The sequence below is a fragment of the Neopelma chrysocephalum genome, unplaced genomic scaffold (assembly GCF_003984885.1).
Source record: "Neopelma chrysocephalum unplaced genomic scaffold, ASM398488v2 Primary Assembly neopelma1_44, whole genome shotgun sequence".
In the NCBI taxonomy this organism is placed as follows: domain Eukaryota; kingdom Metazoa; phylum Chordata; class Aves; order Passeriformes; family Pipridae; genus Neopelma; species Neopelma chrysocephalum.
This window is the reverse complement of record NW_020897703.1, coordinates 23,423,485-23,437,013: the sequence shown is the minus strand read 5'-3', so window position 1 is coordinate 23,437,013 and position 13,529 is coordinate 23,423,485. Positions and strand designations below refer to the sequence as shown.

General features: G+C 48.2%; 1 protein-coding gene across 3 annotated transcripts in view; it reads left to right on the top strand.

Moving 5' to 3' along the window:
* The first annotated feature begins 1,278 nt into the window (after positions 1-1,278).
* LOC113965483 overlaps positions 1,279-13,529 on the top strand; it is a 53,963-nt gene continuing 41,712 nt past the window's right edge. Inside the window, exon 1 of one of the 3 annotated variants that reach the window (XM_027678969.1) lies at positions 1,279-1,413. In XM_027678969.1, the coding sequence (XP_027534770.1) occupies positions 1,367-1,413 (47 nt within the window). In that variant the 5' untranslated portion in view covers positions 1,279-1,366. The remainder of the gene's footprint in view (positions 1,414-13,529) is intronic. The other 2 variants (XM_027678965.1, XM_027678966.1) reach the window with 2 other exon arrangements.

The window sequence follows — 13,529 nt, the reverse complement described above, 5'->3', positions numbered from 1 at the left end:
TGGGACAGAATGACAAAGTCTGGCAGGTGAGGACCAAGGTCAGGACACCGCAGCTCTGGCAATTTTTCCCAGTTGTGCTGGAGAACTCCTCTGTGACCTTGAGCACATATTGTTTCTGTCTTTTCCTCTCTCAGATGAGGCTTACTGTTGCATTTGTGATTTAAGAGCCTTCAGTGGAGGATGCTGTGAGACCAGTGCCACTGAAATCCCATTCTACTAAACTGAAATGGGAGTTTGACGGGCCCTGGAAAGAAAAAATATTTGTATAATCAGATGTTGAGCACACAGAAAGAGCTCAAGGTTGCCATGCTATTTATTTCTCTCCGCATTCAACTTTTCTCTGCAGAATTTAGTTCTTCTCTAATTACATCCTCAAACAGAAGCAGTGTTATTACTTGTGCTGGATCTCTTAATAAAACCTATGAATACAAGCAATTCTGATCTCCTTTTAACATGTCTCACCAATACAGAACCTGCCTGTTCAGAACGAGATGAACACACTCACACATATAAGTCGGGTAACAAGACCCAACTAGAGTGAGCTGGGGCTCACTCTAGCATTACACGATAGAGCCAGTGAACTGCAGCACTTAATCCTAGAAACAATCAAAGCAACCATTAATTTGCTGGGTCCTTACTGACTGAAAGGTAAGAGGCGTTCAAGCCGTTGCTGTTATCCGTAAAATGAATGGTCAATTAAAATAGTTGCAAATGCAGCATACAACTCATTCCTATGCCCAGGAACAGGGATAAACGCAGGCATTACCACTGCCTTGGCTTTATTCTCAGAGCAGCTCCCCTGTTTCCTGCGAGACTGCCCGTCACGTGTAAGAGCCTGTGGAGGCTGATGCAGGAAGATAGTCAGGAAAGTCACCAGAGCCGTGCGCGCTATAGGACAAAAGAACGCGCGATCTGTGACCGGAGATAGGGACTCCCGAGGTGGCCAGTCTAAAGAAAAGCTACTGGACATGGAAAATGAGGGATCCCAAGCACTGTAAGAAGAAGCCGGGGGCTCACCCAAGCCCGGCTCGGCACTGCCCGGCACGCTGGGGAAGGAGGGGCGCAGGGCTGGGGAGAAGGGCGGGCGCCCAGAGCCGAGCGCCCTAAAGCCGAGCCTGCGGGGCCGCCTCCTCCCGGCACCGCCTGCCGGCACCGCGGGGACCCCCAGCCCCGTCCCCTCAGCACTGCCCGTCGCCGACACCCGGGGACCCCCGCTCGGTCCCCTCAGCCCCCTCACGGGGCGGGGCCCGGGCCGGTCCCTCTCCCGAGCCGCGCCCGCCGTTGCCGTGGCGACGGGCTAAGCGGGGCCTGGGCGCGGAGGGGCCGGGCCGGAGCCGACCCGCGGCTCGGCGCTGCCGGGGCGGGCATGCACAACAAAGGCGGCGGGCGACGCGTCCCAGGCGGGCTCCGCAGGTACGTGGGTGCGGGCGGCGGGCGGGCAGGTCCCTCACGGCAGCCGCTCTCGCAGGACGTGTCCCTACCGCCTGAGAGGAGAGCTGTGAGGGGAGAGCGACCGAGGGGCGAGCTCCATCCTCCGCCCCGGCCCCGCCGCACCTTGCGGGCGCGGGGCTGCAACAAAGGCAAATGGCTGCGGTGCGGGACGGCTGCGGGGCCGGCGGGAGCCTCCTGTCCCCCGCCCGGGGCGGCTCACGAGGGCTTTGTGGTTTATCTGTGCGCTGGGTCTCGTTCCACGGGTCTGGCGGGGCCGCTCGGGTTGCACCGGCAGCTCCGCGCCCAGGGCGGGCAGCGGGAGCGGGGAGACACAGGCGCTTCTCGAACCCTTCCACCCTCCCCCGGCTGACACCTGCTCGTTTGGGGGATCCCGCACGCTCCCCCCGCACCCCGCAGTCCTCGCTCCTCGCCGGCAGCGGCGGCTTCGCCGGCTCAGACGCGGCCCGAGCGCTGGGTGCGGGCGAGCCCGAGCGCTTTTCCCGCGTCCTAAAACTGCACCCGCAGGCACAGACAGCTTTGCAACCGGCAGGATAGAGCCTTTGAGGTGCCTGGGGCTTTTTTGCTGTGCAAGGTGGGGTATCGTGTGCTGGGCACGGTACTAGCCTGAGTTCAGTCGCTGTAAGGGGTGGCTGGGCAGCACCAAGCTCTTTACATCTGCAGGGTCCGAGTGAGTCATTTCTTAATTCGTTTCCATGTGATTCATAACGTTTTCAACTCCAAGATATATTTTCCCGAATTCATAATAGGTTTTGATACCTGAGGTGTTAGGAAGGGCATCTGTTTGAATTTATAGAGGTAGAAGTTTTACAGCATTATTGAAAACAGAATTCCCTGGAGGGAAATCTATAAACCTACTCCTGCCATTTTCATTTACACTGCAGCAAAGCAGCGCTGGGCGCATCTACACTTTTGCCTTCCCTCATTTCTCAGTCATTGTGGCACTGAAAAGCATTTTAAACAACTCTGTGTTGTTTGTTGGTATTATAGTAAGGCCTGAGGGCTTGGTAATGGTTTTTTTCACTCTCAAAATGCTTCACAGACATCAATTAAGACTGGGAGCACTGGTGCAAGTCAGGAAGGTTTTATTGATCCCATTTTACAGATGACGGAGCAGATCAGAGACCTAGAAAGATTTAAGTCAAATCCAGAACCTAAGCCATTATCTCACAGATCCTCTGTTTAAGGTGCTCTTCTCCACCTCCTTTAACAAAATTCTCTCCTAATTTCACTGGCTGCTCCAGGAGCTGTTTTGGGCACTGTCAGGCCACGTATGCTCTGGGATTTTGAGATACTGCTCTTGCATATTGCTGAAAATTATATGCCTTTAGTGCCATACTGTTGAGAAGAATGGTTTCTGATTAAAACGGGTTTCTCTTCTTTGGTTTGTACTTGGTAGAACCCAAGAGCTCCACCATGGACGAGGTTGCATTGGGCAAGGCATTGTGCAGCCAGTCAGCAAAGCATGCACAGAGCTGATGAGCCGAATACAGAAAACCTGGGTATTGGCTGTGATTTCTTTGATAGCCTCTTTGATGGTCTCTCCTCACTAACACTCTTGAAAGGGTATATTTCCAAAAGCAAAATAAGTGGTTCCTATTGTGACTGGAACTGTGAAGACTCCTGATCCTAGCCTGTTAGCTTGTTTTTGAGTCTTTCAGGGCCCAGACAGGAGATGGGCTGCATTTAAGATCTGGTTCACATCCTTAGGCATTGCTTATGTTGATCTCCTTTAAGGCCTTTAACCAGAGAACCCCAGCTGCAGTCTCAGATTTAAGGCTTGTCCCTGTGCGTAGAGCACTGCACAAGACGACAACATTAGCCCCAAAGCATTTATAAAGTTTTAAGCTTCTTAAACTTCATCTGTGTAAGAAAAGCCTACTGCAGAGGAGTAGTCACAGAGGAAAGGAGTAGATTGAATACTTTTATGGCTTTTCTGAGTTTAATATCCATTTGGTGCTTGCTGAGTCTGATTTAGTCTAACAATGTGTTCTGGAAATCCTGGTTTCTGAATATTTAAGTTTCAAGAAGATCAAGTTCCACTTTTATTACACCCCAACCAACCAAGCAACTATCCCCCAACCTCAGACACCTTGGTGCTGCAGGTGCAAGAAGCATTGTTGATTACTGGCAGGCAAAATATGGTATCACAGTTTATTTCCTTTCCAGTGTTTCAGAGGACAGTTCTTTTAGAGAGACAGCAAGTGTAGCTCCAGGGCCTCCATGGCTGGGCATCAGCCAGTTACTGTCATATCAGATTAGCTCTATGGCACATCAGCACTCATTTATGTTAATGTAAATGCAACATGGCTGTTCCATAGTATTGATGGAATTATTGTGTTTACAGCCATAAAACATGACTAATTGAAAGGGAGGTTCTGATTACAAAACCGTGGACTTCCAAGGTGATTCCTGCTACAGCTTCTGAATGGACCAGTTTGCAAATATGAAGAATAAATGAACAGCTAAAAGACATAATCCAGTTTTTATTTTTCACTGATGCAGTTATCCTTTTGGCAAGCTCCAGGGGAAAAAAAACCCTAAAAAAACAAACAGAGAGAACTTAATAGGTTTTTTCCCACCTTGCCATGATCCTGATGCAATACAGCCTGTGCTATTGTAGCTGCTTCCTGGCCCACGAGGAAAGCTCTAACCTGCCTATGCCCTGCAGGAATCCAGCCCTTGAAACCAGTATGGAGATTTCCTCAGCTGCCACTGCAGTGCAGGAGCACATTCTCCTTGTCCAGAGCAGCTTGGCAGCAGCAGCCGTGGGTGTTTGTGAGATGAGGAGGCATCACATGCAGCACTCCATAGCCAGGATTGGAAACTGTCCACAGTTTGATGACTTTCCTGCTCCCATGTCACCCACTGACATTCAAAGGATACGCCCATTTGTCTCTGGGAATAAGCTAGACACCTCTAGCCAAGAAACCTCAAGTTCTGCAGTCCCTGCTTCATAATTATCCCAGCCTCAGCTTCCATCTGCCTTGCAGTTTGCAGCAGCCCTAACAGCTGGTTCCTGGCAGCCATTATCGCCTTCCAGCACGGGAACAGCTTTAGCTCCGAGTCTTAGGAGGATGGACATGGCTGGCAGGATCAGTGATATTAGGAAAAATAACAGAAGAGGTAGAAAACTGGTGCATGGGCACAGAGAGGGAAGGTAGACTGAGAACATATGTGACAAGGAGGGAAAAATGAAGTGACAGGTGGGAGGCCCTGCAAATCCTGAGATTTTGTGGGAGTTGCAGATGAGGTGGGATGCGGAGGGAGGCAGGGAGCTTTGCAGCTTGTAGGAACAGGGTGAGGGATCTCCTCTGCTGCTGGGGATGGATTGCATTACTGCTGCCAGCCTGCAGCCCGCTGCCCAGGCTTCAGAGCTGTTCAGCCAGCCTGAGCAATGCGCAGGGCCATGCAGCATTTGTTATTTTCCAAACATCCTACTGTAAATTACAACAACAAAGGTTGAGTACTCCAGGAACAGCACAGGAGTGCTGGGGTCAGTAGCCTTGTCCACAGTGCCATCCCTGCTAGGGGAGGGCCCTGGGAAAACCCGTGGCACCCCAGCAGGCGCCAGCATCAGTTATTATGAGGAGGAGCGATTTGCTCCTCAAGGACAGCAAGGACAGTGGAAAGTCTGTGATTTCAGGAATTAGTTATGGAAAGCTGGGACCCTCAGGCTGAGGTAATAAGAATAGCTAGAGAATTAGGCAATTCCCATATTCATGAGCTGACAGACTGCAGTCCCTTTGCCAAGGCTGCGTTAAATACACTGAGGGGCAAAGGAGTTTTCTGGCTTTGCTAACAGCTGCTTCAAGGTGAAGCACAAGGGGAAAATGGAAAAAAAATCTCCACTGTTTGCTGATATTCATTTTACCTTGAAACATCTTGGGGCTTGGAACAACTCGAGGCCCTCTGCAGACCTTTGGAACCTGTGTTTGAGACAGTTTCCTCACATTCTAGAAATAACCTGATCAGGAATTAAAGAGTACTTGTCCTAAGGATTTCTCTCCAGGAAGTAATGAAAGGTTCTAAAGCTTTTGAAATCCTTCTCCATCTCCTGTCCTAGATGGGAAGTCAAGGAGCAGCAGTTATTTTTTTCTTATAAAGAAAAAACATGGCTTTGTGTTTTTAGCCAGAGAGTGTCTACGCCCTTGTCTTCTCCGCTGCTGAAGTGCTCAAATATACGTGTAAGCAAAAATCCATTTTTCCTTTGGGATATGAAGCTTCAGCAGATGGTGGTGGGAGTTTACAAGCTTGGTTCTTTGTCAGTGCTTGCAGAAGCAGCCTGACACTGCACTAGTTGTGGATGCAGCGCTAGAGCTGCTCCAGTCAGACACTGTGCAGCCCATCTTGTGGCTTCCCTGGCGTCTGAGAGCAGTGCTGGCAGTACCCCGTCAGAAGTAATTTGTTTACCACACAGCAATCTGACTGTTTCTGTAGGCATGTTTAGGAAGCCAGTTAGCAACTGAAAGATGACAGTGGCTTTGACCACAAGCAAGATTCGCAAGACTCAGAGTACACACAGCTTAACTTTTTATGCAAGGTTCTTCCCCGAGGAAAAAGGGAAATAAAGATCCTCAGACACTGAGCAGAGGCAGCTCCATTCAGACCTAGCACAGAAATGTAGACATTAGTTTCTAGTGTCACAGCCCACTGGAGCTGCTGTGACAGATTTAACTGCTGGCTTCATAGCTTATTGCAAGGACAACTTGCCTACCTAATTCCCTCTAATCAAGTCCTTGCTTATCTTGAGGATCTTTACATCTTGCGCATCTTGCTCAATAAACTCTGCAGACAGGTCTAGAGGCAAAGCAGTGGTTTAGAGTTTGGCTGGAACAGAATTAGCACCAGCCATGGCTGGTACTGGATTGAAGCTGAGCCCCCTGGACTAACAGCACACTGGTGCCTGGGGATATCAGTCAGCTCTGTGCTGAAATACTCCTGTCATTCATGGTGGCGTGGGTGATCCTTCCAACCTGCTTCTAGGAGTAGACAGAAGCAACCTCTCTCAAGAGGAGGTCCCTCTTGAAAGACCATTTTTAAAAAAGTGCATTGTAAGAGCCAGGAAGGTAACTGCTTCTCATAAAGGATCGATACAGTTTCACTACTAATCTGTGCTGTGGTAGTCTAACCTGAAAAAAACACTCAGGCCTGAACTGAGACCTCTCAATTACAGGAAGATGAGAGCATTCCCTCAGGAGTCCTGGTTTGTGGTACTTAACTGTTTTGCTCTGATGTGCCCCCTTTTTTACCACAGCTGTTGCAACAGCTCTGTTCTCTGTGGACAGTCAGGGCTCAGGTTTCCACAACACAAGATAATCTGTCTGTAAGCCCCAGTGCAGCACTTCTCTTCCTAGTTTAGGGGCTAGATACAGTTTTGGAAATTGGTGCTTTGTGCTTGCAGAAGCCATACCTGCAGTAGGGAGACCTCATAAGTCAGTAGTTCAGCTTCCCTGAAAGCTCAGTATCATTGAGAACAAACATCCGGCAAAGTCACAGGAGAAAAAAGAAAGAAAAAGAACATCTGTTTTTGAAAGAGTAGGCCATGGAAGCCTTTGTACAGATAAGCAGCCCCTGAGCTGATCAGCTTTTTAAGATTAGGGTGCATAGCTTGCTTGTTTGATCTGCCACTGGAGTCTAGGAACACCTTCCAGCAGGTATAGGAAGAGTTGACATCTCATTCCTTGCTCTGAAAACCAGGTCTACTAACTCCACAGCCAGTCCTGTCTTTCAGTGAGAATCTCCTGATCTTTTCTCCAGATTCTGTCCTTAGCTGGGTGCCATCCAGCCACATCCCCAAGGGACACAGTCACTGCTTGTCTACACAGTGCTGCGCTATTTCTGGTCACATGCAGGCAGTAGAGCAATAACTCTGCAACACTTCTAATTCTGGCTCTCAGCACACTCCTCAGGCTTTTCTTCATTGCAGTAGTAGCATGAAGTAAATCCATAAAACAGAACTAACCCAGCTAGAAGAAACTGCAGGCACCAGCACAGCCCACAGCCACATGAGCCATCCCCTCCGTGCTTGTGACAGTGCAGTGTGCATTACTGCGTAGCTTGGAATTTTTTTTTAATAGGATGGCTTTTGACCTCCACGGGAAGAAGCTCCCTACTCCCTCTGGCCTGTCCAGAGGGATGAGAGTCAGCAACTTTATTTCCTCATTGCATAGGAGTCACCTGTATCTCACCTCATATAAAGACCGTGTCAGAGCACAGTCTTTTTTGAGTGAAGTAACATTCAAGTCAAAACTCCATTTGTGCCTCAAGCTAACACTACATTAAAGAGTAATCCCTTTGAAGAGTGTATAAATATTATACAAATCAACTCAAAGTTGTTCTAGTAGGAAACACAGATGATACACACAAACACACACACACATATATATGTATATGATAGGTAGCACATCATTGCAAATTATGTTCCTACCCTACCATAAAGAGAAAAATACTTTCCATTCTTAGGATCTGTGGCTTTCTGGACCAGGAGAGATGTTCTGCTATTTTCAGATAGAAATTAGAGAAATTAAGGAGACTGGCTCATAGGTAGGTGCTTATTTAAGGGGCAGACTTCCAGAGCATCTCTGCTTTCCTTGCTGAATTATTTTGAAAGATGTGAGCACTTATTTTTGGTGAAATGATGAAGCACATTCCGTGATAATTTGGCTGTGAATATGGGCACTGAAGACTTGTAAGAATGAGGCTTTTGTGCTGTTCATTGGTGAATCTGAACACAGTTATGTGGAGGATATGTGTTAGTAAAGTGATCGAACTTTTGAAGGGCATACTGAGGTAAGGCCAGGTCAAGTGAGATGTCCACCTTTGCAGACAATGAACAACATCGTGGTATATCTGGAAATACAACTCTTAGTTCATGGTTCCACCTGCAGGATCACAGTACATCAATTTGTAAAATAGCTTTAACAACCCATTTTGGATTATCTCTGTGGATTACCATAATTATTGTATGGTAAACATGTCCATGTGTAAAAGTCCTCAGCAGCAATGTACGTGTGCAGGCTGGAATTTGCCACACATGGTGTTTAGTAGCTGCATAATCCTGCTGCGTAGCTTCCATGGGTGGAAGCCACGCACAGGGTGTGGTCACAGGAGATAAGAGGTTCATAGAGGTGAAAGCTGGAAAAGCACGCTGACATCTAATCTTTTGCTCCACACAGGCTATAGGACTTCCTCAGACAGATTTGTTCTGTCCATTGCCTCTCTCCTTTGATGGCAACTTCCAGCCCCTGAGCGCTGTGAACTCGACTTCGCATTCACATCCCCAGTCCCACTGGCTGTCACCATCACTTGCCTTGCTGGGTGCCAGTGTGGTGGCTGTGTCCCCACCTCACGCTGATTATTTGGACACATGATAATTATGTGTGGTGATGAGGGATGTGCTTCCTGTGCTTCACACATTCTCCTTCCACTGAACAAGAATCAGGTGCTGGACTGAGCCAACAGCGCCCCAGCTGTGGGGCAGTGGGGCCTCATGGAGGGACAAGGTACCAAGGTTTAGGCAGCAGATGCTGCCTAAAGTTGAATTCCTGCTTTATAGCACAGCTCCATCTCATAATTAACGCAGAGCTGTAATGGGAGTGCAAGTGGCTGTGGCTCTGGGGCAGGTGATGGTTGACAGCCCTCCTTCAGCTTCTTCATCAGGGATGAGTGTGGGTCAAAGATGAGGAGTTTATAGAAAAGCACAGAAAGATGGGTTAAGAGCCTTATCAGGCAACAGGATAGCAGAGGGTGCTCTGTGTAGGAAAAGGAGTTTCTGTAGGAACTAAGTGTGTATGAGAGGTGGCTGTACTTAGGAGTGGGGAGGAGAGAGGAGTTCCCACATACAAATGCCTGGAGCTTCTGAGATTCAGTGCATCAAGCACCAAAGCAGCAGGCATGCAGCATGACTCCAGATGAAGAACAGCAAGGAGCTGAATGCCTGACTCCTAAATAGGTTCCACTCTTACCCTGCCCTATCCTCTCTGCCCATTTTGCCATTCCTGGTGCTGTTTGAAACACAAAGCATCTGGAAAGAGCAATGCCCTTGTATGGTGCCTTTGGCTTCAGGAGGGATCTTCCAGCATTGAATTTGGCCCATGGATTTTAATTACTCTCCACTGTGATAGTAATGGGAGCCAGTGGAATTGTACTGATTTTATTTCCTTTTAATTTGTTATGATGCTCTGGATGCAGATTAACTTTCCCAGGTCGATACATATTATTGATTCATTCTGCTTCATGATGCAGTAAATGGCTCAAGGAGGTGGCTGATTTCACTGTAGCTTCTCCTGGTACCTCTGTACCCCATGCAATGTCCTCCTCACTTGAGCAGTAGCCAAAATCAGGTACCTTTGCTTGCTTCTGAGCAGGTTGTTACGTGCATGTAAATGAGGATAAACTCGAGCCTGTGGTCCTGCTTCTCCCATGCAATAGTCCAGGTCTCCTGGCTTCCTTTCTGTTTGATGCACTGAGTGCGAGAATGGGTTTGTGATCATTGGATGCAGATGAACCCACTTCTGTGCCCAGCACAGGGGATGGTCCTCACTGAGGGGAATTGTCCTGCAAGGAGAGGAGAGCTACAGTCAGAGGTATCTCCCACCGGTGCTCCTCTGAGCACACACCTGTCCGGGAAGCCTTTCTCAAGGCAGTGGCAGCCTCTTGCCCCTGTCCCCACGTGCCTGCAGAGCATGGATGATCAGCACAGGGTAGTTAAGGGGGAGCAGCAGGAGGAGGAGCAGCAGCGAGACTCTTATCCTCACATTCTCCCTCCCAGTGAGGGAACATGACAGCAAAGCTTGTGTGGGACTACACACTACTGAGGGATCCTCCTCCACTTTCTTTGGAGAAAGACCCAGCACTCCTTGATGCAGAGTATTTAAAGTCTTTTTTCTTCTGCTTTTATGTCATTGAAGCTGTAATGGGGATGAGGAACTGAGCCTGAGTTCTCTCAGTACAAAGCCCTACCAGAGGCTGAGATTAGGAGGCTGAGACAGTGTTATAACAGGGGTGACTGCAAGATAATCTGGGGCCCCTTTAGCTGGAATTTGCTCCACAGGCTCAAAAACACCCCTGGAGCCAGGCTGGGTATACCAGTGAATTGGTGCAAGTGCACAGCCAGCCCTAGCCTGGAACCTCATGCTAACTCTGCCTCACACAGCCTACTGCTCCTGCCTGCTGTTGGTTCTCTGGGCCTGGCTGCAGACCTGGTGCATCACCTTACCAAGTCAGCTCGTGGGGCAGGGCTGTGCTCAGAAGCAGCACAGGAGTGTTTTCTATCCCCACGGTGTTGTTATCCTACATCATCTTGGATAGGAAAGAACTAAAGGAGAAAAACAGAAGTTGGACTCAGCAGCCCTGCAATCCCTCTGCATTCCAGCCCATTGGCATGGACTGCAACAGGAAGCCTGGTGTTTCAAGACTCATCTTAGAAAGCTTCCTTGTCCTCAGCCATGGTGAAAACACTGCTTTGTGGTAGCTAAATACTCCAGCTCCTTGTGTCCTTACAGCATGAGGCTGCTGTGCCCCTCAGCAAGTCCAGAGGGACACTGACTGCATTGCGTGAGCGATGGAGGTGTCACATCATCAATCAGAGGCCATTGGGTATCCCAGTGCAGTCATTGCTCTGCCAATGAGTAGCCCAGCAGCTCAGTGATTATCTGTTTGCTGCTGATGGTTATCAGAGGCGTTCCTTGGAGCGGAAACTGAACCTAGACCAGAGTAGCTTTGCCTAAAATCAGTCTGAACAGCCCCTTCAGACGTAAAATGTTACTTAACTTCAATTGCAAAAAAATCCATCAGCTCTGTGGACAGTTCTAATACATGAGAACATGTGTACTGACCCTTCAGCACTGGGCAAGCCAAGATAAAACAGTGAAGAGGTAAATAGTTTGTCTTATCACACAGCTGACTTCAGGACTTAGAAGCCTATATCCAATTAAAGCAGCCAGGCAATTAACATCAAAACAGTTGAGCCTTGTCTTAATCTAGTGCATGTCGTGGTTGCTGTAGCTGCAAGAAGCCTCGGATATATCTGGGTGGGTTTGCCCCTGCCCCCTTTATCTCCATCTTGCAGAAGTTTCATTTCCAAACCTTGCTGTGCATGACTTGTCCGTAGCATTGTGGTGGCAGCAATCTTCTGTCTTCCTTCGCATCCAAAGGTATCCTGTGCACCTACCTGCCAACATCCTGCTCATGTTGGCCCCTGAATAGTGAGGAACTTCTCTAACCAGCTTCCTGAAAGATACTGGGTGAAAGATTGGGAAGATTATGTAAGACCAAAAAATAGCACTAAGCAGAAAAACGGAGGTAAATTGGGACACTGTGAAAAGTCAGTTACTGAGGATTAGATCCCAAACCTCATCATCCTAGGGAGCTTGGGGCAGAATCCTGCAGACCCTAAGCCGTGGACACCCATCATGCATTATCCCAGCAGTGTCACAGTGTCCTTGTACCTGGCAGCATTTCCTCAGGATACTTGGCATTCATTTAGGAGGAGCAAAAGCTTTGGGGACCTAGTGATTCACCAGAGAAGATGCTTATGCTGCCTTAGGCAAAGCAGTACAAATACACACTTTTGGCTTAGTTCCACCATATCCTTAGAGAAAATAAAAAAGCATTTAACTTTTTTTTTTCCTTCTTTTTGCTGACAAAGCCAGGTTTCACACTTAGCTGGGCACTGAGTGTGCCTTCAGCAAAGCACCACCAAGGGCAGAACTGGGAGAAAAGCCCTTGCCACCCTCACATGTACCCCAGGGTAGCAAATGTCTCTTCATTTGCTTTCCTTTCCCCCTGGAATAAGAACTAGGCTGCTTTGTGCCCTTCTCTAACTTTTTTTCACTGTTTAGGTGGAGGAATTAATTCTATCCCAGCTGAAACCAGGTGAATGTTTGAACAGGCTTCAGCTTCCACCCTTCCCCAAAATGGTTTGCATTGAAATGGACTTCTAATATCTTCCTGGAAAAAATGGGATTGTATGTGAACTGGTAAAACTCTTGCTTCCCTAGTTCTCTTACAGTCCCTACCCTACAGAATCACTTGAAAGGAAACAGCACGTCCTCTAGGATTTGAGGGTTTGTGGTTTTGGTAGTGTGGTGTTTTGTGGTTGGGGTTTTTTTAATTATGAAATCCTTTACTCTCACTTCCCAGCTGGAATTCCCTGAAGCACTCTCACCTGAATGTATCTCAGGGATGATGCCTTGCTTAGGGAAAATGCTGTAAATACCCGCTGGTCTCCTGAAGGACCAAAGCAAAGGAAGCCACATAGCAACTGCTGTTGTCTGGCAGGTCAGAGGGGCACTGTGCCTTCTAAACCAGCTCCCAGAGCAACTGTACATCATCACTTGTCAGAAGATAACAGATGTCTGTTATGTATTTAAAAAAAAAAGGAGAGAAGGAAAAGGGGAAGAAAACAATGATGAAGGTGAAAAGCAGCTGCAAAGACACAGCCACACACACAGTGATGCTGGTGGTGTGTAAAAAGAGGCACATATGGGTCATGGACTGGTCTTCTGACCACAGTCCTGTCCTTGCCCACATACCTTCATTTCCTTACTGTTTCAGAGGGGAAGGCACCATGTCCCTTGAGGTAGCTGGAGCCATTCCAACTTGTGCTCAGGCAGTGGCTTGAAGCTGTGATATTTGAACTCAGGTCTCAGAGTTTAGTTAATTCCAAGTAATTATACTTCAGTTTTATGACACCTTACCTGACTTTTCTTGGTGCTCAGAGAATGCAAGGAGAGTTCTTGCAAATGCTGGAAGGTAGTTTTATTTTCTCCTCTTACAGATAGCAGACCTGAAACACAGGAATTGAAGTGTCTTGTCTGGTGAGATAGGGGACCAGACATCAGTCTCATATGTTACCAGGTTACAGTCTGTTCACAGCATCTCCCACTCCACAGCTGTGAGAGTTGCAGTATTTGCTTCATTCACACATTCGGGGTGAAAAGTCAAGACTTCAGTTTGTGGCTTCTCCAAATGATCTTAACCTATGTCCACAAAAAGCTCCGGAGTGTAAATCACTGTCCTGAGACCTCCCACAGAGAGACTGTTAACAGCAAGAGGAGAAAGTGCTGCCTCCATTT